The sequence below is a fragment of the Lynx canadensis genome, chromosome B3, assembly GCF_007474595.2.
Source record: "Lynx canadensis isolate LIC74 chromosome B3, mLynCan4.pri.v2, whole genome shotgun sequence".
NCBI classification, from domain to species: Eukaryota; Metazoa; Chordata; class Mammalia; order Carnivora; family Felidae; genus Lynx; species Lynx canadensis.
The window spans coordinates 46,129,037-46,154,881 of NC_044308.2; the positions used below are offsets into that span (position 1 = coordinate 46,129,037).

General features: G+C 37.5%; 1 protein-coding gene across 3 annotated transcripts in view; it reads right to left on the reverse strand.

Annotated features, from left to right (window-relative positions):
* Positions 1-2,339: 2,339 nt before the first annotated feature.
* The window catches only part of AQP9 (aquaporin 9), a 68,219-nt gene continuing 44,713 nt past the window's right edge, over positions 2,340-25,845 (reverse strand). Inside the window, exons 6-7 of one of the 3 annotated variants that reach the window (XR_003969432.1) lie at positions 3,877-4,161; positions 2,340-3,054 (exon numbers count right to left, since the gene is read on the reverse strand). Coding sequence is in view for 2 of the 3 variants with exons in the window: in XM_030318089.1 (XP_030173949.1) it covers positions 25,463-25,637 (175 nt within the window). In the remaining variant the exon portion in view is untranslated. Of the gene's footprint in view, positions 4,162-23,727; positions 25,638-25,845 lie in introns of those variants that run through there. The other 2 variants (XM_030318090.1, XM_030318089.1) reach the window with 2 other exon arrangements.

Genomic DNA, 25,845 nt, shown 5'->3' on the forward strand with positions numbered 1-25,845 from the left:
GGGGGTGGGGGCTACATTGGAGGAGCCAGAGCACCTGGGCCCTGTCTCCAGTGTGGCTGGCAGAAACATTCCTGAGATACAGTGTGCCTTCACAAAATATTTCACGTGAGGTTTACCCATTTAAAAAGCCTTTCTGTGTTTGTGAAACCATAAATGGGATACTGTCTACTAGCTCATGTAACACCTTTCATATAAAACCCAAAGGAAAATCTTTTGCAGGAGATGAATGCCAGAAAACATTTTGTCTCTCTAGATAAAATTCTGGTGTGAAAAAGAAAATTAAAACTATGTAATCCATTACATTTTCCTCCAAGTCCTGGGTGTCAGAAAGCTTAGAGTGAAAGTCATTGTCCAAATGTCCTCACTTGCTCAAGTCAGGTGGCTGAGACATATTTTCCTTCAGCTGTTTTTAAAATTACATGATCTGCTTGTTTGTCCATTGACATATCTGTCCTTCCATCCACCTATTTTTTTTTTTTTTTGGATTGAGTTTTAATCTGTAAAAATGCTCAAGTCCTTGGCAGAAGCAGATATGAGGGTACAGACTAAACTTGCAACTAATTCCTCAAGATGTGGAAGAAATGGCCAATTCAGAATTGCAAAATTTCTTCACATAGTACATTCAAACATTTTTCAAGCATTACATGGTGAAGCTAGGAGACTCACAAATGTAGATTGGGACCAATTTTGATTTTTTTTCCACAGGAGTGTTGCACTGGGTGAGTGAGGGGGTACAGTGTTGCAGGGCCAGCAGCAGTGGGGCATATCTGGGGTGGGGGAGTAAGGGTGCCAGCAGCCACATTCTAAGGGACTATTTCTGTTTGTGAGACCTTGACTGTCTTTTCCTGCCATAGTTCTAACCCATGCTCTTGGGGTTAGAAAAATTGGCTTTTCTACTACAAAGCTGTAATCATCAAGACAGTACAGTATTGGCACAAAAACAGACACATAGACCAATGAATTAGAATACAGAACCCAGAATTGGACCCACAAATGTATGGCCAACTAATCTTTGACAAAGCAGGAAAGAGTATCCAATGGAAAAAAGACAGTGTCTTTAGCAAATGGTGCTGAGAGAACTGGACAACAACATGCAGAAGAATGAAACTGGACCACTCTCTTACACCATTCACAAAAATAAACTCAAAATTGATGAAGACCTTAATGTGAGACAGGAAACCATCAAAACCTTGGAGGAGAAAACAGGCAACGACTTCTTTGACCTCAGCTGCAGCAACTTCTTACTAGACATGTCTCCAAAGGCAAGGGAAATACAAGGAAAAATGAACTTTGGGACCTCATCAAGATAAAAAAAACTTCTGCACTGCAAAGGAAACAATCAACAGAACTAAAAGGCAACCAATGGAATGGGACAATGTATTTGCAAGTAACATATCAAATAAAGGGTTAGTATCCAAAATCTATAAAGAATTTACCAAATTCAACACCAAAAAACAAATAATCCAGTGAAGAAATGGGCAGAAGACATGAATAGTCACTTTTCCAAAGAAGACATCCAGATGGCCAACAGACACCTGAAAAGATGCTCAACGTCACTCATCAGGGAAATACAAATCAAAACCACACTGAGATACCTCACATAGGTCAGAGTGGCTAAAATTAACAACTCAGGAAACAACAGATGTTGGTGAGGATGTGGAGAAACAGGAACCCTCTTGCACTTTTGGTGGGAATGCAAACTGGTGTAGCTGCTCTGGAAAACAGTGTGGAGGTTCTTCAAAAAATTAAAAATAAAATTACCCTATGACCCAGCAGTACAACTACTAGGACTTTATTCAAAGGATACAGGAGTGGTGATTCATAGGGGCACACGTACCCCAATGTATATAACAGCACTATAAAGAATATTTTCCAAATTATGGAAAGAGCCCAAATGTCCATCAACTGATGAATGGATAAAGAAGATGTGGTTTATATATACAATGGAATACCACTTGGCAATGAGAAATAATGAAATCTTGCCATTTGCAACAACGTGCAAATGGAACTGGAGGGTATTATGCTAAGTGAAATAAGTCAGTCAGAGAAAGACAAATATCATATGTTCTCACTCATATGTGGAATTTGAGAAACTTAACAGAAGACCATGGGGGAAGGAAAGGGGAAAAAATAGTTTCAAACAGAGAGGGAGGCAAACCATAAGAGACTCTTAAATACAGAGAACAAACTGAGGGTTGGTGGAGGGTGTGGGGAGAGGGGAAAATGGGTGATGGGTATTGAGGAGGGCACTTGTTTGGATGAACGCTGGGTGTTGTATGTAAGTGATGAATCATGGGAATCTACTACCATAGCCAAGAGCACACTGTATACACTGTATGTTAGCTAACTTGACAATAAATTATATTTATAAACAAACAAACATTAAAAAAACAAAAAAGAAAAGCTGGCTTTCCTGCTTCTAGCCAGTTTTGTGAGCTCCCTGGTATCTTGTCTGTAGATTTTCTTTCTCTTTAAATAAATCATACTGAGTTTCTATTGCTTGCAGCCAAGACTGCTGATGCCTCTCTTCCAAATTAAGTAGTTTAGTGATTTGCTTACTTAATCAGCATTCCCTAAGCAACACACCAATGTGAGGTAGGCATTATTTCTCTTCATCTTATGGATGTAGAAATCGAAGCTCATGAGATTTGTTTTGAAAATTAATATTATAATCTAGTGTTTGGTGGTTAAAGTGGCGTTTTCCATTTCTTTATGATCTTCCTGTGGGCAGAAGTCAACATTTCACCTCAAACCCTGGAGAATTTTGAGGTCTCCTCACGAGGAAAATGCCCATGTGCAAGACTCCAGCAATGACCCACCCAGTTGGAGTTGTGCCCATTGTCCACAGGGAACCAGGGTTTGATGACCAGAAGACCCTTCATCTGTAAGAACTACAAAGATCCCAGTATGTGGGGTTTTTGGTGGGATCTTTTTTGACCAGCACCACTGGGTGACTAAATGGGGGAGTGGGAGATGATTTTTCAAATGAATTCCACTGAAACAAAGCTCTTCTTCCTCTGGTATTCAAGGTTAGGCTTAACCTTTCTCCCTCTTCTGGAAAAAGAAAGAAAAGCAGTATCATTTGCTTGTAAAAGATAAAACCTTTACTTCCCACAGTCCTGGGGGCAGGTAACTGGAGATTTGTGATTGTTTGATGAAACTATGTAGACAACCAAGTAAAGGCAGTTCTGCTAACTTGAAGGTCCCTCTTCTGAAGGGCATAGGCAATAGAAGTCCTCCTGGCTTTTGAAGCCTTGTTGATAAGTATGTAACAAAGGAAGTAGAGTTGGGAGACTGGATAGGAGAAACTTTTGGAAAACTGGTGGGAAACTGGTGGGAAAGGATAGCCTTTCTGGGAGAGAGACCAAGGCTTTTCTGGAATCATGTGAGTTGCTGGTAAGGGCAGGGGTGGAGTGGGGAGGAGAAAATGGACTCCGGCTACATTCTGCATTTTTAACAACCTGCAAATGAACTACAGAACATTGCAGAAACTCTTAGCCTGACACCCCCTCTGCCTGTTGTTCTTGTGTTTTGCTATTTTCTAAGTCTACATTCTTTTGGCACTACAGCTATTTCCAGTTATCACCATCTCCACCTTTTGGGGAAGTAAGTTTGCTCCACTGACAGTCATGTCATTTTTCAGTTCCCACTGTGGAAAAGGTAAAGATAGAGCTGGCCTATGATGCGTAGGGACTCAGGCATCATCAGGTCCCTCTCTTGACCATTATGTATTGGCTTTATGTTTTCCTATTACAGATGAAATCTCTCTACTCAGCAGGGGATCTGGCTACCAGCAGCTGTAGGTTCTTACACTCAGAGCTTTGCTAACTTTTTCCCCCTAGTTCTAACTTTTACAGCCCCCAGAAGGGACTCTACGTGGCTTGGATCAGGTCATATATTAATCCCAGGCCAATCATTGCAGCTAAAATAGCCACCTTAAAAGATAGCCACTCTGATTTGGGTCACATAATACAGTGTAGAATGGGATGGAGGGAAGGTCACTTCCCCCCTTGCCTCAGTGTCCACAATTATAAAGTGGGGAAGTTGGTTCGCTGGATCTCAAAGACAGTTTTCAATTTTAAAATATTCCATCATGGTGTCAGGTACTTGCTGGCTCTTGCTTCATGATGTCTCGTTTCATAAATATGCCTCTGAAAAGACCTGGAGATACATGAAAAAGAATGAGGAAGATATTTACAAATTGATTTGGAGTAGCTTTCGGGACATATTGTTGGGTTAAAAAAGTGAGGTATGATAACGTATATTGTACAATATTCTTTGCCCAGAAAGATGGGAAAGTGTGTGTGTGTGTGTGTGTGTGTGTGTGTGCATGTGTGCACACGTGTGTTTTGCAAAAAGAAACACAGGAAGAATAAACCAGAACTGAAGTGGAGGGAATAGGTATGGGAGCATGTGAATGTCTTAGATACTTGAAAAAATAAATTGAAGGGGGCAGAAAGAAGCAAACTCTAAATTGTAATACAGTTTAAAAAAATGAATCTAGCTGTATATAATATCAATAAAATAACCACACAGAGAAAAGAACTGATTTCATTGAGGAGGGCAACTGTTGGGATGAGCGCTGGGTGTTGTATGGAAAACAGTTTGATAATAAATAATATATATATACATATATATAAAATAAATAATTTATAAATATAATAAATATATAAACATAAATATGTAATATAATATATATAAATAAAATAAATTAAATTTTAAATAAAAATAAAATTAAATAAATAAATTTTAAATAAAATAAATAAAATAAAATAAAAAATATATATATATATAAAAGAACTGATTCAAGTAAGTTTTGATATGAGGACCCTGGCTGACCATCCCTTAATAGGATGTATTCTAAGAATAAAAAGAATTCAATGGCATCCAAAACTTTAGTGTATTTATTGGGTATTAGGAATGTCAGCATTATAATTTTGAAACTATAAATAATATAGGAAAAAGCAAATAAGTAGACATAGTAATATTATTAGGAATCAAAAGTTTACTATAAAGTAAATGAAAATAGAAAATAAAAGAATTTTTAAAAACCTATATTCAATTTGAATATATGAATTCTTGAAAATATATTCTTTGAATATATGAATTCTGGAATCTATATCTATATCTATATCTTTGCCCACTTGAAAAGACTTATAAGTAATGACACTTAGTTACTATGAGCGTACTACTGCTCAGATCGATGTGAATATTATTCTGCATTAAAAGGAAACAAGGAAACAAGACTCTTTGGAGAATGGTTGAATTTAGATCCAGGTAAGGCAAATGTGAAGTGAATCAGAAATATTTTATATTGCTAGATAGCAAGGAGGAACTCAAAAACCCATGTGTTCTTATGAAAAGGATACAAGATCCACCTTAATGGGGCTCCCTCTAGCCAAATTTGGGACCATTTGGACATCAAAAAGAATAAAGAGAGTAACTGATTACAAATTAAATTTTAAAGGAAATTCACGAAACCATAGTAATATAAAGTAAAGGAAGAAGGAGGGGGGGGCGGGCAGAGAAACACACACATGCAGAGTGGAAGAGAGAGAGACGTAGGAGAGACAGAGGAAGAGAGACAGAGGAAGAGAGAGAAGAAATAAAAAAGGAAAGTTCATCTTTACAGAAGAATGTTAGCTAATAAATATAGAAGGGAAGATAAAATGAGGCAATCCCTGCAAACCCAACATAAGGATGAATTCAGGTGAGGATCTCAATGGTGTTAAGACACTTAGGTGAAAGGTTTGTTCGTATGACATCAAAGTGTTATCCCACAGATTACTAATGACAAAGCAGGAGAAACAGCATCTTTACTTTGGAGAGATCTGGCCATCACCACCTTAACCAAGGGTCAAACTTAACCTGACGACTACTGGGGCAGCCTGACATGAACCTGCTCCTGGTGGGAGGCAACATGAAGAAGAAAAAACTGCCCATGAAGCATTCTTGTCCGAGGTGTTTAACCTGAATGTGACAAGTCACCAGCCCTAACTTTCAGTGTACAGAAAATATAGAGGGAGGAGTGTGCAAGATTTCATGACAGAGAAATAGCCATATCCAGAATGTGTGAAATGTTCTACAAAATAACTGGACTGCTCAGAAAGTGAATGCAAATAAATTTTTAAAAAGAAAGGAAAAGAAAGAGAAGTGTTGTCCAATATGTTAAAATGTTAAAGTCTAAAAACCTAATTGACTGGAAGAATTTGGTACAATTACAAATATGAATGCAAGCTGGATGTTAGAGTATATGGAATTATTGTCATTTTCTAAGATGTGATTATGATATTGTGGTTATATGGATGGATAGGTGATTGGTAGATTGTAGGAGATAGATAGATAGATAGATAGATAGATAGATAGATAGATAGATAGATAGAAAAACAGACAGGAACAGAAAATTAAAGTCAGCAAAATGTTCACAATCGGTGAAACTAGATGAAGAGTATATTTCTTTCCTATAGACTTGAATTTTTTCCCAATAAAACATCAGGGGAAAATGCCTGACTGTATAACATCTGACTTGGAAGAGTCCTTCGATTTTTACCTTCTAAATCTTTCAGTTTGTGAATTGTAAAATTAAAACCCAAGGAGGTAAAGCAGCTTGCCCAAGGCCCCAGAGTCAGCAAGCAAGACAGCTCAGCCTCCAGTTATTTTCCACTACTCTTTGCTGTCTTGTGAAAATTATACTCACTTTTAATGTAAAATTCTTTTTAATCTCTTCTTGTATTGCACTGGCTTCCATATTAAAATGAGTTGGGGAGGGGAGGGCACAGTGACATCCATGCCCTGTCTCTCTCTCTCTCCCTAGGGCCCTGGTTTCCACTGCTTACTAGACCTGAGACTCTGGACCACAGGACACCCTGGCTGTCTCCTAGATGGTCTCACTTAGCCCCCATCTCAGCTATCAGGGTTTCCCAGTCTCCTTGTTTCATTAACTTGGTGCCACTCCCACTGACCTGGCTGAGTCATGTTTCTTAATATTCTTGGGCTGATTTTTAAAAAGCTTCTTTGAAGTATTGAAACAATGCTAATATAACCAAGTCAACATAATCACATTTGGCCAAGCTAATAGGAAACCTCAGTTTTAAACAAAAGGTTATACTCAGGACAGTATCTTCCTACAATTTCCAGAAAAGTAGCCTGCAGCACACCTACCTATAAATACAACTACAAGGCTAAGAACATTTTGTCAGTTAGTGACACCATGAAAACAAAACATTTTCCAATCAGCCTTTCTTCTCCCGTAGGAAGGGAGATGGTGGAGATACCACTCTCTGGAAATGAAGCGTAAACCATGGGGCTTACACCTGCTACGGTGGAAGAGTAGAAACCACTCAAGGATCTTCAATAAGTTTGGATTGAAACACTCTGCTAGTTGACCCCTTCCCCTTTTTTCATTTGCATTCATCATTACATTTTCTCTTTCCCATTCTGATGTGCCTACAGTTTATTTTTGTGTGTGTGGTTGACTGAAACAAAGTGATTGTTATACTTCATGTGTATTGGAAGTTTGGTATAGAAGATTCTAGACACCCAACTCCTCTCCCCCCCACCTAGTTGTTGCTTACAATGAACCTCTTTTCAATGAATATCTAATGAAGGTAGCTGTTAAATAAAAATGAATGCTATGTATAAAATTGTGAAATGTTATTTTCTACCTTGTAAAGAAAAAACATACCAGTGTGGAATGTATAATTTATAGTCAAGCTGGAAGACTGTGGTAACTCAAATGGCATCAGGCATGGAGTGGGCAGAATGTAAAGTCACCAAGAAAAACTGGAAGATATTCTAGAGATTGCAAAAGAATCCTCAGGAGTTCAGTGTGTTTGCTGAGTAAGGTCCTTGGAAAAACATTCCTGTGGGTTCATATTATTGGCACTCCAAATGAGAGACATAATATCTTTTCCTGAATTTATTGGGCTGAGTTTCTCAAGTCTAGTGTGTTGTGTGTCTGCTGCATATGGCACTCTAAAATTAACTTGAAAATAACAAGCTGCTGGCCTGGATTTTATTTGGTCTGTGCAACATTTTTGAAAATCAGAAATTTGCACATAAAAGCCCAGATTCCCAACTTTTCTCAACATGTTGGAAGATCTGACAATAGTGGGCTTAAATTTCTTCCCAGTAAAGGTTGTCTCCCTTGGCCATGAACTCTGTGGTTTGCCATAGTCCCTAGAAGTCCCTGTTGTTATATATCCAGGCAATTTTATTTAATTTTTTTAAATGTTTATTTATTTTTGAGAGAAAGAGTGTGAGTGGGGGAGGGGCAGAGAGAGAGGGAGACACAGAATCAGAAGTAGGCTCTGAGCTGTCAGCACAGAGCCCAATGCAGGACTCGAACTCACGAATGGCGAGATGATGACCTGAGCTGAAGTCAGATGCTTAACCGACTGAGCCCCCTTGGCGACCCCCAGACAACTTAACTTAAATGGCTAGCTTCTGTAAGCATCTGAGTTTGAGACCCACATTTTCTATTTTCAATTCATTTAGATAAAATAATTTCTTTTGACAAAAATGGGTGTTTATATCTATTAAGGCACCTCATGTGCTCAAGGCATGAAGTGCCTTACGAGACATTTTATATTGCATTATTTCTTTTGCTCCTCCTTTGAAAGAAGTATAATTATTATAACCACTTAAAATCATAGAATTCTGAATCTTGGAGAGGCTGTGTAACTTGCCCATGGTCACACAATTAGTAAGAGGCAGAGCCAGGATTCAAACCCAAAGACTACGCTATCAGATAAGTGAGGCAAAAGAGAACATTGAAGTTGCAATAATCTGTAGCTAATTTCCTTGAAGAACAAGAAAACAATTATAGTAGCGTATGAAAGACCACAAGTCAAAGACCCAGGAACCAGGATTGAGACAGACTTGCTTTTCGGATAACCTTACCACTTATTATTTTGTAACCTTGGGAAATCTCCTTTCTTCCATTGGCCTGTTTCGTAATTTATAAAATGAGGGTAGGAAGGGTGAATAAGGACACCTCTAAAAGCCCCTGACCTGTCTCGCTCTTTTTGGTACCTAATCAGAGAAAGGATTTGTTCCTTTTCTTTGGCTCCCTCTGCTGACATAGAGCAGGAGAACACATTTGTTGCCCAAACCATTTCAAATTTAATTCAACTGTTCATTGAGGGTTTGCCCTTTACAAGGTCATGGTGGGAACCTGGTTACTTGGTCAGAAAACTTAGACCAGCGATAATTATGAGTTACTTCCTGATTGCTGCTGAGAAGAGCAAAAGAAGTGATGGTCTAAAGTGATTCAAGATTTTATTATATACATGGAAATCATAGAATCAGAAAACATCATCATTGTCGTCACCATGGGAATAATGAAAGCTAATATTTATTAAGCACAGAGAATAGGCCAGTTGCTATCTAAAGTACTTTATCTACTTTCATTTCCATTTTATTCTTAAAGTAATTCCATCAAAGTTGTTGTTTATTATCCTCACTTTGTACTGGGAGGGAAATTACAATTCAACCCCTTCCTTTTTCAGAAGAAATTGAGGCCCAGGGATATTAAGTGATTTATCCAAAATTATATGGCAGCTGACTGCTGGGAGAGCTAACACTAGAAGCTGTCCAGAAATATTTGTATTTATTTTGTTTTGTCCAGCTTCTTTAATTTAAAATCTGACTGAAGAGATGGAATATACCAAGGAATAATTAACAGGGGGAGGTGTATAATTAGAAACTTAGTTTTTGAGGTGGAAGGGGGCCTTGGAGTCTATCTAGTATGACTTCCTGTTCAGACAGAAGCTTCTCTCCACACCCTTGACAATTGGATACATAGCAGTTGAGTTGAAACCTACCCCCAGTCCTAATTTTGTGCACTGGAGCTATACAGGGTATATTTAAGCTGTCTTCTGTATACAGTCCTCCCAAAATTTGAAAACTCTTGTGAACTATAAGACATCATGTCTGTGCTAAAATCTCCAAATGTATTTGTCTTTCACCTTATATATAAATTTTATTTTATTTTATTTTTTTAAAATTTTAAAATGTTTTTATATATTTTTGAGACAGAGAGAGACAGAGCATGAGCAGGGGAGGGGCAGAGAGAGAGGGAGACACAGAATCTGAAGCAGGCTCCAGGCTCTGAGCTGTCAGCACAGAGCCTGACGTGGGGCTCACACTCTCGGACTGTGAGATGATGACCTGAGCTGAAGTTGGACACTTAAACAACTGAGCCACCCAGGTGCCCCATCACCTTATATATAAATTTTAAAATAAAATTAATTATAAAATTCATTGCCTTCCTCCAGTGGACTCCAAAGATGGGCTCCAACGAATGATTCCTCCTAGTATTTATGTCCTTATGTAGTCCCTCCCATCCTGAATTTTGACTGTCCTTTGACCTACATTGAATGGGCAGAAGTGACTGTGTCAGTTTTGGTCCTAAGCCTTGAGAAAGTCTGACACTTAGAGTCATTGTGCTCCGTGGAAACAAGCCAACACGTAAAAAGTTTAGCTGCCCTGCTGGGGAGGAAATGCCTGGGAGGATAAGATAGCATGTGGAGAACTGAGGTGTCAGCTCTGTGAGTGAAGACGCCATCTTGAATGTTCCTGCCCAAGGGCCTCCAGAGTGCTTCAGCCCCAGCTGTGAACTGAGCAACTGCAAGAGAGATTCTGAGCAAAACCAAGAGAAGAAACACACGATTGAGACCAACCAACACACAGAATCATGAGAGATAAGAATAAAATTTATTAAGCTACCGAGTTTGAGTGGTTTTATACCAATAGAAAACTGAAACAACCCACTCAGAAAATATTTCCAGAACCTAAATTGGATGTCTAATGCTGAGGATGGAAAGAATAGTGTCTGTTTATCCTGGCACTATTAACACTGCCCCAGACTTATTTTCCATTTAACAATCATATCATCAGATTGAATGTGTAGTTAACATCTCTAGCATCTGTCACAGGATGGCTGTGTGCCTACTTCTCTCCAATGTCTTCCTTAAAGGTACTATGGACCTAAATAAAAGATTCTGTATCTTTTTTCTTCATAATTTTTATCTGGTCTGCTGTGACTCAACATTCCAACCTGATGAGATTTTTAGAAAAAATTTTTTGCTCTGTTATCTAATAATTATTTCTTTTGTCCTCTACAATTTGACAAACATGCCATACATATTTTATTCAATTCACTGATAAAATTGTTGACTGGGCCAGGCAAATTCAGAGTCTTTCAGCAGGGCACTGGAGGCTTCCTGATGAGTAGGTTTGTTCCACTGTTTGAGCAACACTTTTAGGAAATGATCATTCCAGCTACAGGTCTGTTTAGTCTGTTGTCCACCAAGCTGTTTTTCTTCTTCTTTATTCTTTACAGTGACATTGTACAGCATTTTCCTTCCCTGACCTTTGTGGGTATAACTTTCCAGTGAAGTGGTTTAAATATAGTCTGGCATGATGGGCTGTTCATCAACTCATGTAGGCTTCTAACAAATACCACTTTATTTTCTACACAATCATAAACAACTTGTTTTGGAATCTGAACTGCACAGGTTTGGTAGTTAAACACACCTGGGTCTAAATCCTAGCTTTTTATTGTGAGCTACATCAAGTTATTCAGCTTCTCTGAGCCTCAGTTTCATCTGTCAAATGAGGATAATAATACCTTCTTTAGGGGTTTTATGTGATGATTAAAATGAGATCATGTGTGGAAAACATTTAGTACCATGCTCATCTTGTGATATCTCAATACATGTTGCATTTCATTATTGTTCCTGTTTTATTATCGTAACAATAAGTTGTTCCTCAATCTGCGGTTTCTAAAATTGACCTCTTTCTTTTCACTTTTCTGAAAATTTGAATAATATATGCCAATCCCTAGTTTTATGGCACTGTGTTGAAGAATATAGCAAAAATAAAAATAGTACTTCTTTCTATCTGCCATCTGTTAACATTAACCATCTGCCCGAAGCTGTAGGCCTCTCGCTTTTTTTTTCTTTCTGCTCAAAACAGTGATTAAAATGAGTCCCCGCCCCTGCATCTAACTCATACCTTTTGTGTTCCTAACCTGTTTCACATGGTTCAACTCATCTGGGGCTCCAACCTCCATCAGACAACCCCATTGGACCACTCTTTTGCTTCTTTCATATTTTGCATAGGTCTGTTATCCTGTCATAGTTCTGTCAACTCAGGAGTAGGTTAGGCCAGACCTAGAAGTTATTAAGCTCTGCCAGAATGGTGTAGAAAGCCACTCAACACTAAGAAGTCATTTGCTCGCGGGTTAGGGAGCAGGGCTTGGAGAAGCAAGAGAGCACTCTAGTCATGAGGGAACTGGGGCACCAGAAAGGGAAATGGAATAGAATTATAGTAGCAAGGACCTGGGTACCAAGTCATAGGATGGGGTGCAAGGCTGACATAGTGAGATACTAAAAAGTATCAAATCCAGAGTTCCTTACATCTCCCCTCTAAAACTGGTGGTATCAGGGTGCCTGGGTGGCTCCGTCGGTTAAGCGTGTGGCTTCGGCTCAGGTCATGATCTTATGGCCTATGAATTCGAACCCCGAGTTGGGCTCGGTGCTGACAACTCAGATCCTGGAGCCTGCTTCAGATTCTGTGTCTCTGTCTCCCTCTCTTTCTCTCTCTCTTCCCTGCCCCTGCTTGCATGCTCCCTCGCTCTTTCTCCCTCCCTCTCTCCTTCCCTCCCTCTCTCAAAAAAAAAATAAACATCAAAAAAATTAAAAAAAAATTTTTTTAACTGGTGGTATCAGATCTTAGGTCTGAGTTGAATCTGTAAGTAGGATTAGGTGGTCCACTGGTGGGGGTAATTACTGTGCTGCCCCAGCACAGAGCCAAGTGAGATACTGAGATGTCCTCTAAGAGAATTTCCAAGATTCCTGACACTTGCTTATCCTATCCAGTTCTTCCAGCTGGTTTTGAATTTAATCTTGAAGAGCCTTTCTTTTACTGATTTCTGAGACTTTTGAAACATCGCCATATTGTAAGACTAGACAGAAACCTATCAGATACCTTTCTTTCAGCAGGATGATAATATTTGACTACAGCTGAGTGGGATCCAGGTCACTGGTGACTCTCTGAGTACTCAATATGTCAATTTTATGTTAGAACAGATCTGATTAGAATGGAGAGAGGCAGTGATGGGTTACACTTCACAGGGCAGTCATTTTTAATCCACTTTAACAACCTAAGGGAATGGTACTGGTTATAATCCTTTGGCTGTCTGCAGCATCAAGGTGCCCTTAAATGTCACTCAAGGGGCGCCTGGGTGGCGCAGTCGGTTAAGCGTCCGACTTCAGCCAGGTCACGATCTCGCAGTCCGGGAGTTCGAGCCCCGCGTCAGGCTCTGGGCTGATGGCTCAGAGCCTGGAGCCTGTTTCCAATTCTGTGTCTCCCTCTCTCTCTGCCCCTCCCCCGTTCATGCTCTGTCTCTCTCTGTCCCAAAAATAAATAAACGTTGAAAAAAAAAATTAAAAAAAAATGTCACTCAAAAGCTATCTAAGACTTTTGCCATTTCTTAATCTTTTTTAAAAAATTTTTTAATGTTTGTTTTTGAGAGGGGGGGGAATGGGGGAGGGGCAGAGAGAGAGGGAGACACAGAATCTGAAGCAGGATCCAGATTCTGAGCTGTCAGCATAGAGCCAGACACAGGGTTTGAACCCATGAACTGTGAGATCATGACCTGAGCTGAAGTCAGATACCGAACCGACTGAGCCACCCAGGCGCCCCCATTTCTTAACCTTTTAAAACAAAACAAAATATTCCCTTCCCATTGTTTTTAAAAGAGGTGGAGAAGTAGAGATGGGGAAATAAACCTCACCTCCTAGAGATAACATCTCTTAACATACTGGAGTGTATTTGAGCTAGCTTCTCTCTGCCCTCCTCTCCTCCCTAGTCCTTCTTTCTTATCCTCCTCCTCTGTCTCTCCTTAGACCTCAAGGGCAGAAAGTTGAGTTATTTACACTTCTCAGTCATGGCACATTGTCAACATTTGCATGTCCTTGGCTTTGCTTCTATTTTATTTTATTATTTTCCCCCTTCATTCTGAGTCTTTATCCCAGTCCTCACTCCTGCTAAGGGTAGCCATTCTAAGATGCTATATTCTTGCATTTGCATATATCATTGAAGAATATGTTATATTTATGCATTTTTAATTTACACAAATAGTACTTACTATAGATCTTGTTCTCTCTCTTTTTATTTTTTAACTTGACACTGTTTCTAGGATCTATTTAAAGTGCAAGATGTCCATCTGGCTCATTGCTGCTAACTGCTGCATGATGGTTGATAACATGCATCCACCACATTTCATTTCCCTAGTGATGGACTTTTAGATTATTTCTAACATCCTTCTGTCAAAAACAACACAGTAAACATCCCCATGCATATGTCCCTATGGATCTGATTATCAGAAGTATATGGACAGGAGGGAGGTGCTGAATCACAGGAATACAAGTACCTACTACAACTAAATGCTTCTAGGTTGTTCTTTAAATGGTCATGATACCAACCTGGCTAGCCAAGTTGGTAGAGCATGTGACTCTTGATCTTGGGGTTATGAGTTCAAGCCCCATGTGGGGTGTAGAGCTTACTTAAGAAAAGCTTATCTAAATGGTCATAACATTCTTTTTTATTGAGAGATAATGTGTTTCCTGTAAAATTTGCTCTTTTAAGGTATATAATTCAGGTTATAGATTACTCACAGAGTTGTGCATCTAATTCCAGAACATTTATAGCACTTCCAAAAGAAATCTGGTATATATTTGCAATCACTCTCCATTTCCTCTTCCTCCAGACCATGGCAACCAGGTCCTGAAAACCCTACTGTCTGACTCTATAGATTTTCCTGTTCTGGACATTTTGTATACGTAGAATCATATTATGTGTGGTCTTTTGTGTCTGGTTTCTCTCACTTAGCAGATTGTTTTCAACGGTCATCCATGTTGTAGCATGCATCAGTACTTCATGCCTTTTATGGCTGAATAATATTCGGTTGTATGGACATACCACATTTTATTTTTCCACTGATCAGTTGATGGATGTTTGTGCTGCTATTTGGTGTAATGAGTAAGCGTCTATGAACATTCATGTGCAAGTTTTTGTATAGACATTTTTGTGTAAATATTTTCAATTCTCTTGAATATGGACTTAAGAGTGGACTTGCTATGTCATATGGTAACTCTCCTTAATCACTGAGGAACTTTTTCTGAAGCAAACATATCATTTTACATTTCCACCAGCAATATACGAAGGGTCCAGTATCCAGACATCCTAACCAACACTTGTTGTTGTCTAGCCATTCAAGTAGGTGGGAAGCAGTATCTCATTGTGGTTTTGATTTGAATCTCCCTAATGATTAATTATTTTGAGCATATTTCTATGTGTTTATTGGGCTTTCTATGTATTCTATGTGCTTATTGGCCATTTATATATCTTCTTTGGAGAAATGTATATTTAAATCCTTTGTCTGCTTTTAAATTAGTTATTTGTCCTTTTATTATTGATTTCTGTTAATTTTTTATATATTATGGACATAAGTTCCTTATCAGATATATGATGTGCAAATATTTTCACCTATTCTATAGACTGTCTTTTCACTTTCTTGATGGTGTCCTTTGAAACACAAGTTAATTTTGATGAAGTCCAGTTTATTTTTTTTCTTTTGTTGTTTATGCTTTTGGTGTAAGCCATTGTCTAATCCAAGGTCATAAAGATATATGCCTATGTTTTCCTTTAGGAGTTCACTAGTTTTAGCTTTTACATTTAGAGTCTTTGATTCATAATGGATTAATTTTTGTATATGTTGTAAGACGTGGATCTACATTCTTTCCTTTGCAGGTATATATCCAGTTGTTTCACTATCATTTGTTGAAAGAAACTTATTTCTCCATTGAATTGTCTTGGCACTTTTGTTGAAAATGAATTGACTGTAAGTGTGAAGGTTTGTTCCTGGGCTTTCAATTCTATTCCATTGTTCTATGTCTATCCTTATCCATACTGTCCTGATTACTTCAGCTTTGTAATAAGTTGTAAAATCATGCAGTGTAAGTCCTTCAACTTTGTTTTTTTCAAGATTGTTTCGGGAGTGTTTGACAGTGTTACCATTAGTATTAGTTTTCTATGGCATATATAACAAATTGGCACATAGTGGCTTCAAACAACACAATTTTGTTACTTTACAGTTCCATAGGCCAGAAATCCCACATGGATTCACCAAAATCAAATCAGGATTGCATTCCTTCCTGGATGCTCCAGGGAATAATCTATTTTCTTTTTTAGCTACCAGAGGCCACCCTCATTCCTTGATTCATCACATGCTTGTCCATCTTCAAAGCCAACAATGGTAGGCCAAGTCCTTCTCATGATATTCTCTCACTTCCTCTTTCTTCTACAGTCACATCGCCTTCTCACAATGTTTTACAGTTTTCAGTGTACAAAGCTTGAAAGCATTTTGTTAAATTTATTTGTAAATTTTATCCTTTTTGATACTATTATAAATGGAATTGTTTTATAATTTCATTTCAGATGGTTTGTTGCTAGTGTATAGACATAAAGCTGATTTTGGATTCTTGATCTTTTATCCTACAACTTTGCTGAACGTATTTATTATATCCAATAGTGTTTTTTAATTTTTAAATTTTTTTAATGTTTATTTATTTTTGAGAGGCAGAGAGAGACAGAATATGAGCAGGGGAGGGGCTGAGAGAGAGGGAGACACAGAATCTGAAGCAGGCTCCAGGCTCTGAGCTGTCAGTACAGAGCCTGACATGGGGCTTGAACTCATGAACTGTGAGATTGTGACCTGAGCTGAAGTCAGAGGCTTAACTGAGCCACCCAGGCCCATGATATCCAGTAGTATTTGTGTGTGTGTGTGTGTATGTGTAATCCTTAGGATTTTCTACATACATGATTCTGTCATCTGGAAATAAACACAGTTTTACCTCTTCTTTTCCAATCTGATGTCTTTTACTTCTTTTTCTTGCCTAATTGTACTGGCTAGGATTTCAAGTAAAATGTTGAAGTATCTGAGTAGACATAACTTATCTTGTTCCTGATCTTAGGGGGAAAGATTTCAGTCTTCCATCAGTAAGTATGATGTTGGTGTGTGTTTGTTGTAGATGTCCTTTATCAGGTTAAAGACACTCCCTCCTATCACTAATTTATTGAGTGTTCTTATTATAAAAATGTTTTAGATTTTTGTCAATTGATTTTTCGGCTTCTACTAAAATGATCATGTCATTTTTGCCTTTTATTCTATTATGGCTTATTACACTGACTGTTTTTCATACATTGATCCAATCTTACATCCTTAGGATAAATCTCTGTGATCATGGAATATAATTCTTTTTATATGTTGCTGGATTCAGTTTGCTAGTATTTTCTTGAGTATTTTTGCATCAATACTTATAAAAGATTTTAGTCTGTAGTTTTATTGTAATATCTTTGTGTAATTTTGGTATCAGGATAATTCTGGTCTCATAGAATGAGTTGAGCAGTGTTTTCTCCTCTTCCATTTTTTGGAAGAGTTTTTGAAGAATTTGTACCAATTCTTCTTTAAATGTGACGTGGAATTCACCTGACAAGCCATCTAGTTTTGGGTTTTTCTTTGTGGGAGGTCTTTTGATTATCAATTTAATCTTTTCATTACAGGTATGTCCAGATTTTCTATTTCTTCTTGAGTCAGTTTGAATGCTTTTTGTCCTTCTCAGGAAATTTTTTTTTTCAAAGTTATCTAATTTGTTGGTATATAGAAGTTCATAGTATTCCTTTATAAATCTTTTTATTTCTGTATGTTCAGTAGTTATGTTCCTTCTTTCATTCCTGATTTTAGTAATTTGAATCGTATTCCTTTTTTCTTGGTTAATCTAGCTGAAGTCTTGTCCATTTTGTTGATTTTTCAAAGAGCCCAGCTTCTCATTTTGTTAATTTTCCCTATTGTTTTCTACTTCCTTTTGTTTTGAAAGTTTTTATTTATTTAGGTAATCTCTGCACCCAATGTGGGGCTTGAACTCATGACCCTGAGATCAAGAGTCATATGCTTTTCTGACTGAGCCAGAGAGGCACCCCTGTTTTCCTGTTTCCTATTTCATTCATTCCTACTTTAATCCTTATTATTTCATTCCTTTTGCTTGCTCTTAAGGTGTTTTTTTTTTTTATTCCAGTGTTGTTAAAATTGTTCCGAGTTTAGTTTGATCTTCTTTTTCAGTGTCTTAAGGCAGAAGACTAGGTTGTTGATTGGAGTTTTTTTTTCTTTTAACATATGCATTTATAGCTATAAATCTTCCTTTGAGCATTGCTTTCACTCTATCCCATAAATTTCCATATGTTATGTTTTCATTTTCATTCATCTCAACGTATTTTCTAATTTTCTTTGGATTTCTTCCTTGACCCATTGATTATTTAATAGTGGTTGTTTAATTTACACATACTAGTGAATTTCCCAAATTTCGTAGCTATTGATTTTTCATTTCATTGTGGTCAGAGAACATATATTGTATGATTTCACTGCCTTTTTAAAATGTTTATTTATTTATTTTGAGAGAGAGTATAAGTAAGAGAGGGTCAGAGAGAGAAGGAGAGAGACAATCCCAAGCAAGTTCCACATTCAGTCTAGAGCCCCACATGGAGCTTGATCTCAGGACCTTGAGATCATGACCTGAGCCGAAATCAAGAATCCAACACTTAACTGATGGAGCCAATCAGGCACTGCTGTATGATTTCAATCCCTTTAAATTTATTGGGATTTGTTGGCCTACTTATAGTCTGTCCTGGAGACTTGTCCTGCTTCATGTATTTTGGAACTCTACTTTCAAGTACATGTATGTTTACACTCCTTAGGTCTTCTTGATGCACTCTTTTATCATTTTTAAATGTTCTCTTGGTTTCTAGTAACAGTTTTTCATTAATACCTATTTTTCTGATATTAGTAGACACTTCTCTTTTGATTACCATTTGCATGGTGTGTATCCTTTTCCATCATTTTACTTTCAACCTATGTTTGACTTCCAGTATAAAGGGCATCTTTTGTAGACAGTATAAACTTAGATGATATTTTCAGATTCATTCTGCCAATCTCCATCTTCTCACTGAAGTGTTTAATCTATTTACATTTAATGTAATCATTAAAAAGGTAGAATTTACAATTGCTATTTTGTTATTTGTTTTCTATATGTCTTATGTATTTTTATTTTTTTATTCCTCCATTATTACCTACTTTTGTGTTAAACATATTTTGTAGTTCAGTATTTTCATTCTCTTGTCTCTTTTACTATTTTTTTGAGTTATTTTCTTAGTGGCTGTCCTGGAAATTACAATAAATTTATTAATTTATACAACCTAGTTCTGATAAATAGCCACTTGATTTCAATATTGTAAAAAAAACCTAGCTCCTATACAGCTTCATTCCCTCCTCACTTCATGCTGTTGTCACACAAATTACATACTTATACGTTATAAAACTATCAATAGAACCATGTAATTGTAGTGTTATACAGTTATGTTTTAAAATATGCCATGTGAAAAAAGTTATAAACAAAAGACATGTATACTGCCTTTGATATTTACCTATGTAGTTACTTTTATCAGTCTATTTCTCATGTGGATTTGATTACTGTCTAATGTCCTTTAATTTCACCCTGAGAGATTTCCTTTAGTATTTCAAGCAGTGCAGATCTATCGGTGACAAACTCTCTCAGCTTTTGTTTTTCTGGCAAAGTCTTAACTTTTCCTTTATTTTTTAAAGGGTAGTTTTGCTGGACATATTTTTGCTGGACATAGAATTCTTGATTGATGTCTTTTTCTTTTGTTACTTTGAATTTACTATCCCACTGACTTGTGGCCTTTATAGTTTCAAATGAGAAATCATATATTAATATTTTTAAAGATTTCTTGTACTATTTACATACAGTGAACTGCACAGATTTTTCAGTGTAAGTTTTGACATATGTATACATCTATATAATCTTTAACCCAATCAAGAAATTTAAAACTTTTATTTCCAGAAAATTTTCTCTAGTCCTTTTATAATCAATACTGCTGCCCACCTCTGCAGCAAATAATACTCTGATTTCTTTTTCCTGCCCTTGAGCTCATTAAAAATTTAACCATACAGTATGTACTTTTTATGTCTGATTTCTTTTACTCTGCATGTTTTAAAGATTTATCCATGTTATGGCATGTGTTAATAGCATGTTATTTTTAAAGTTTGTTTGTTTGTTTATTTGAGAGAGAATGAGTGGGGGAGGGACAGAGAGAGAGGGAGAGAGAGAATCCCAAGCAGGCTCCACACTGGCAGTAGAGACCCCAACGCAAGGCTTGAACTCATGGACTGTGAGATCATGTCCTGAGCCCAAACCAAGAGTTGAACATTTAACTGACTCTGCTACCCAGGTGCTCCTTTAGCATATTATTTTTGATTATTGAGTAATGTTTCATTGTAAAAATATACCACAAATTATATATCCATTTTCTTATTGATGGGCATTTGGATTTTTTCCAAATGAGGGCTATAATGAATAATGATGCTATGAACATTCTTGTATAAGGCTTTTTGGAAGACATATTTTGTTTTACTTGGGTCAATACTTGAGAGTAAAATGCACGGTCATGGAATATATGTATGCTTAATTTTATAAAAAAACACTTTTACAGAGTAGTACCATTTTACACTTCCACTGATAATATGAGTTCAGCTACTGTTATTAAGTCTATTTTGGAATTACCCATTTTAGTGCCTGTAATTTAATACATTATTGTGATTTTAATTTGAACTTCATTCATATTCTTATTGGCCATTCATATATATTCCTTAATAAAGTGTCTATTTAAGTCCTTAGCTCATTTAAAAAACATCTGTTTGTCTTTTTTATTGAGTTGAAGGAGTACTTTAGATACTCTGGGTGCAAGTTCTTTGTTAAGTATATGTATTACAAATATTTTTTCCCAGTCTGTGGCTTGCACATTCATTTTCTTAATGGTACCTTTTAATGGGTAGAGGTTTTACATTTTGCAGAAGTCTGATTAACCTATTTTTATTGCTTTATATTCTTTTACAAGAATTCTTCTAATCCTAAACTTGTAAATATATCCTCCCATGTTTTCCTCTAGAAGCTTTAGCCTATGATCCATCTTGAATTAATGTTTGTGTATTATGTTACTATGAAGTAGGAGTCAAGATTTCCTTTTTTCTATTCCTTTATTCATTACTATTTTTTGAAACCTGTGTCCTTTCTCTATTGGATTACATGGACTCCTTTACTGAAAATCAATTTACCGCATAAATGTGGATCAAAGTCTGTATTCTCTATTTTGTTTCATTAATCTATTTGTCCCTCCTTAGGGACATGCTCTGTTAATAGCACACTGTCCCTGGCTGTATAGAAAGTACTGAAATCAGAGAGTATAAGTCCTCCAATTGTGTTCCTTTTTTCATTTGTTTTGGGTCTTCTAGTGCCTTTTCATTTGCATATACATTTTAGGCTCAATATGAACTTCTCACTTGTAACTGCTTTTGCTTCATCCCACAAATTTTGGTATATTTCCATTTATATTTACCCCCATGGTATTTTTTCATTTCTGTTTTGATTTCTTCTTTGACCCACTGGTTGTTCAGTAGCATGTTGTTTAGTCTCCACATATTGGTGGATTTCCCAGTATTCCTCATGCAATTCATTTCTAGTTTCATACCATTGTGATCAGAAAGATGCCTGATACAATTTCAATCCTCTTAAATTTGTTAAGACTTATTTTGTGGCCTACCACATGATCTAACCTGGAAAATCTTCCATGTGCCCTTGAGAAGAATGTATGTTCTATTGCTTTTGGATGGAATGGTCTGTATCTATCTGTTTAGTACATCTGGTATAATGTGTTGACAATAAAAATACCTAGCTAAACCATAAAACTTGTGTTATTTAGGACAGTATGACCAGTCTGACTCCTCACACAATGGAGTCGAACCAATTAGGAATTGACAACCCAGCACCTAAAGTTGTCTAGCCAGTAAGGGAAAGAATGATGGGGGAAGGGACATGGGTGCTGACCAGAACCTTATAAAACAAGGACCCTTACCTATAGTTGCAGGCATTAGCTTTTGAATGCCCCCTCTCTGTAACGAGAGCTTTCATACTATTCTTTTCTGGTCTTATACTCTAATAAACTTCTGCCTGCTGCTCATTTTGTGTCCACCTCTTCATTTTTCGAAGTGGCAAGACAACGAACCCGGGTATTGAGGTAAAAAAAAATTCTACAACATTTATATAAGACGTGTGTGTGTGTGTGCGTGTGTGCGTGTGTGTGTGTGTGTGTGTGTGTGTGTGTGTGTGTGTAAACAACTTAAAGGAAACAATAATTTATATCTTAAGGATCAGATTTTTAAATGTGACATTTATCCTTTGCTTATCCTGTTCAACAGCTGAGTATTAACCTTGGTTCTTACTAGTTAGAAAAGTCTGGGGTGCCTCGATGGCTCACTAGGTTAAGCGTCTGACTCTTGGTTTCGGCTCAGGTCATGAACTCATGGTTTGTGGGTTCATACTCCGCATTGGGCTCTGTGATGACAGTGCAGAGCCTGCTTGGGATTCTCTCTCTCCTTGTCTCTCTGCCTCTCCCTACCAATAAATAAACTTAAAAAAAAAAGTCCTACAATATTTGACATGCTTTGACATCTCAACAAGTTGGAGAATCATAGAGAAATTCTGTTTGTCATTAAAATAAATACTTTCTATTAAGTTTCATGATTGACAAGGAGGGTGGGGGATGTTAAAATTCCAGCTCCTAAAATGTCTATTTGAAAAATAGGTTATTTGGCTCCAATTGACTTCTGATACTGATCATTCAACCACAAAGACATTATCTTGCATAAGAACCTGCCACAGGCAAACTCACTTGTAAACTGGGGCAGAGAGAGAATGTGAGCACCTAGAACAAGAGGAGCTTTTTTTTCCATTGAAAAAAAAAGGCTTCCTGGGTTTGATTTCCATAAGTGTGCATTTCTTCTTTATAATTTCAGTCATTAATCACCAAGTAGTGTTTAATGAGCACCTGCATAGATCATAAATTACACAATTTAACCTGAAAACTAAAATTTTACATTGCCTCTTCCTCTAATAAGTATAATCTACCCTGGGGCTGTTCCTGACTTGTTTGGCATCTCTGTTTTTGCAGAACTTGAACCAGGGCACAGGGTTTCAGTGTCTTCTCTTATTCCTCACCTCACTTTTTTTTTCCAAATCCAGGGTCTCTTAACCTCTGCATTATTGCCATTTTGGGCTGAATAATTCTTTATTGTGGGGGTTGGGGTGGGGCTGTCTTGTCTTTTGTAGGATGTTTAGCAGCATGCTGACTTCTATCCACTAGATGCCAGTAACTCTTCTGCCGCAATTATGACAACCAAAAACCTCTCCAGACATTGCCAAATATCCCCTTGCAGGGGGTGGTGGAAGGGAATGGAAAGGGGGCAAAACTTCCCCCTATTGAGAACCACTGCTCTCAAATCTCTGAGGATCCCAAGCCTATGAATGCTACCAGGAATCACCTGGCCACCTCCAGACATGGTTCTCAAAGAAAGCTTAGACACATATAATTTAACTAACTCAATGTTCTCAACCCTGGCTATGCATTTGAATCACTGTGATATTTACAAAAGAATAACTGGGTATTAGTAATTTTTAAAAGCTCCCCAGGAGATCTGAATTTGTAGACAGGATGAACATATGTACTTAGAAGTCATAATACTCCTAAAAACTTAAAAAAAAACACTAATTTTATTTCAGAGAGGAAATATCCAGGTAGTTTCAGAGCAAGGAAAAAAAAATTCCAGGTTGGTAGATGGTAGAACATAGGCCACTGGAAACATTTCACATTTACTTTTTGTTCTGCGATCATCACAAATCAATTGGGAAAGTGGATACCTCTGGGAAGGCTGGGCTTTTTAACAGTTTGAGAATGAATCACTTGGTGTAGGGCAATTTCTCTGGTGCTTGTGAGTTACAAGCTTGTGTAAACTTGTCACCAAAGCAACATCAATTAGAGCACTTCACAGGGAAGAGCCTGACCAACAGGAAATTCCCCAAATGTAATGTTTGTGATTGGCAGAGAAGGAAGGAGGGGGAAGAGGAGCAAGATTTAGCAAGTGCAAGCAAGAGAGGCCTTCTGATAACGTTTTTCAGCACATGAAAAGTACAACCAAATTGCTACCTCTTTCCTTTGTTAGTGCTTCAGTAACAGTGGAAATAAAACCAGATGATAAAGGTCTTTATATTTTAGGATCCCAGGAACATTATGTCCAGAAGATGTGCACATTCTGGCAACTGCCAATCCATGTCTTCTGGCTGGCCAAGAATCTTGGCCAGTTATTGATCTTCAGAAAGGTGTAGGATGCATTAGACAAGGCTCAATTTTCCTTGTGGCCTTCGGCAACTCACTTAACTTCCCTGAGCTTCTGTTTCTTTATCTGAGAAAATGGGAAGCATGGCATATACCTCAAACAATCACCATGAGAATTAAATTAGATAATAAATATGGAAGTGTTTCGTGAGTTGTAAAGCCCAATAAGGTAATGCTATCTTTCCAGGGACCTTCTATCCTGAAGATTCCTCTAGTCCAGGTTCCAGTGGCTTTCAGTTTTGACTTCTAGGGCATGTGAAGAATAATGGATGAGTGCAGCCATTGACATCTTTTTTCAAACGTCTATCCTCAAGTGGACAATTAGGAAAACACGTTTGAGTTAAAAATACAGAGTGATGTATTTTTCATGACTGAGGTTACAGTTGTATTTTAGGTTATTATATACCAAAGACAAGGAAATTAGTTGGTGCCCTCTAAAATGCAAAGAGCAAGAGATTAATCTGATAAATGGTTTCCGTTAAAAAATTCCATTTGGTTTCCCAAATTTGTCTTGTCTCCTGAGGTTTCTGAATGCCACAATGTCCTTCCCCTGTGCTTTCCAGCTGTAGTCTACGTTTCCTTTATTCCCAGGTTTGAGGAATATCTGTATTCATACAAAGATAGTGGCACAACATAACTACAGAGTTAATGCTAATCCGTGGACATATTAACTGAAATCACTATTTTGTCTTTCAGTTTAGTTTTGGTTGATACTCAAAAGGTAATCTTTGTGGAATTTGAAAACAAGGCTTTTGTAATGTCATTTCATACAAGTAATGCAGCTAAGATCATCCAAATAAGTCCATGGTCAAAGTTCTAAATGATTAGTGCTCCTCCACTAATAAAGATTCCCATCAAAGGATAAAATAAACAGAGCAGGGAATATTCAGTGCTATTCTGGGGGAAGCTGGTGGAGAAGAGGTCGGCATTTGCAAGCTTTTACTTGAATGCTTTTACAGTTAGGTGCCTCACACGGCTAGCAGAGAAAATTGGATGGATTCCATCCTAGTCTTATGAAAACACAGATGCCTGGATGCCATCTTTTCTGAAGAGAATACTAGTTCAGCCAATTGCAAACCCAGAACTGAGCACACTACTACATTATCACACTAAGTTCATATTTATCTGTTTTGTCTTCAGTTTGCTCTGTCTCGAAGTCTGGGTCAGGGTCTGGGTGGTGGATTTCAATGACAAGCACATAGATGAGGCCTCCAATGACAGCGCCAACCAAAGGGCCCACTACAGGAATCCACCAGAAGTTATTTCCAGCTCTGAAATCAAACAAGAAATTAGTGATATTGCACTTGGACCTTTCTCCTGATATTATTGTTTAGTTATCCACTAAACAAGCCAGTCTTTCTCAGGCTCATGGTTCCCTTTTAACTCAGCAAGAACTAAGCATAAGGACACTCACTGTAGCTTGGCAACCATCATCCTGGATTTTCCATTTACCTGATTTCAGATGATCTATTCCATTTT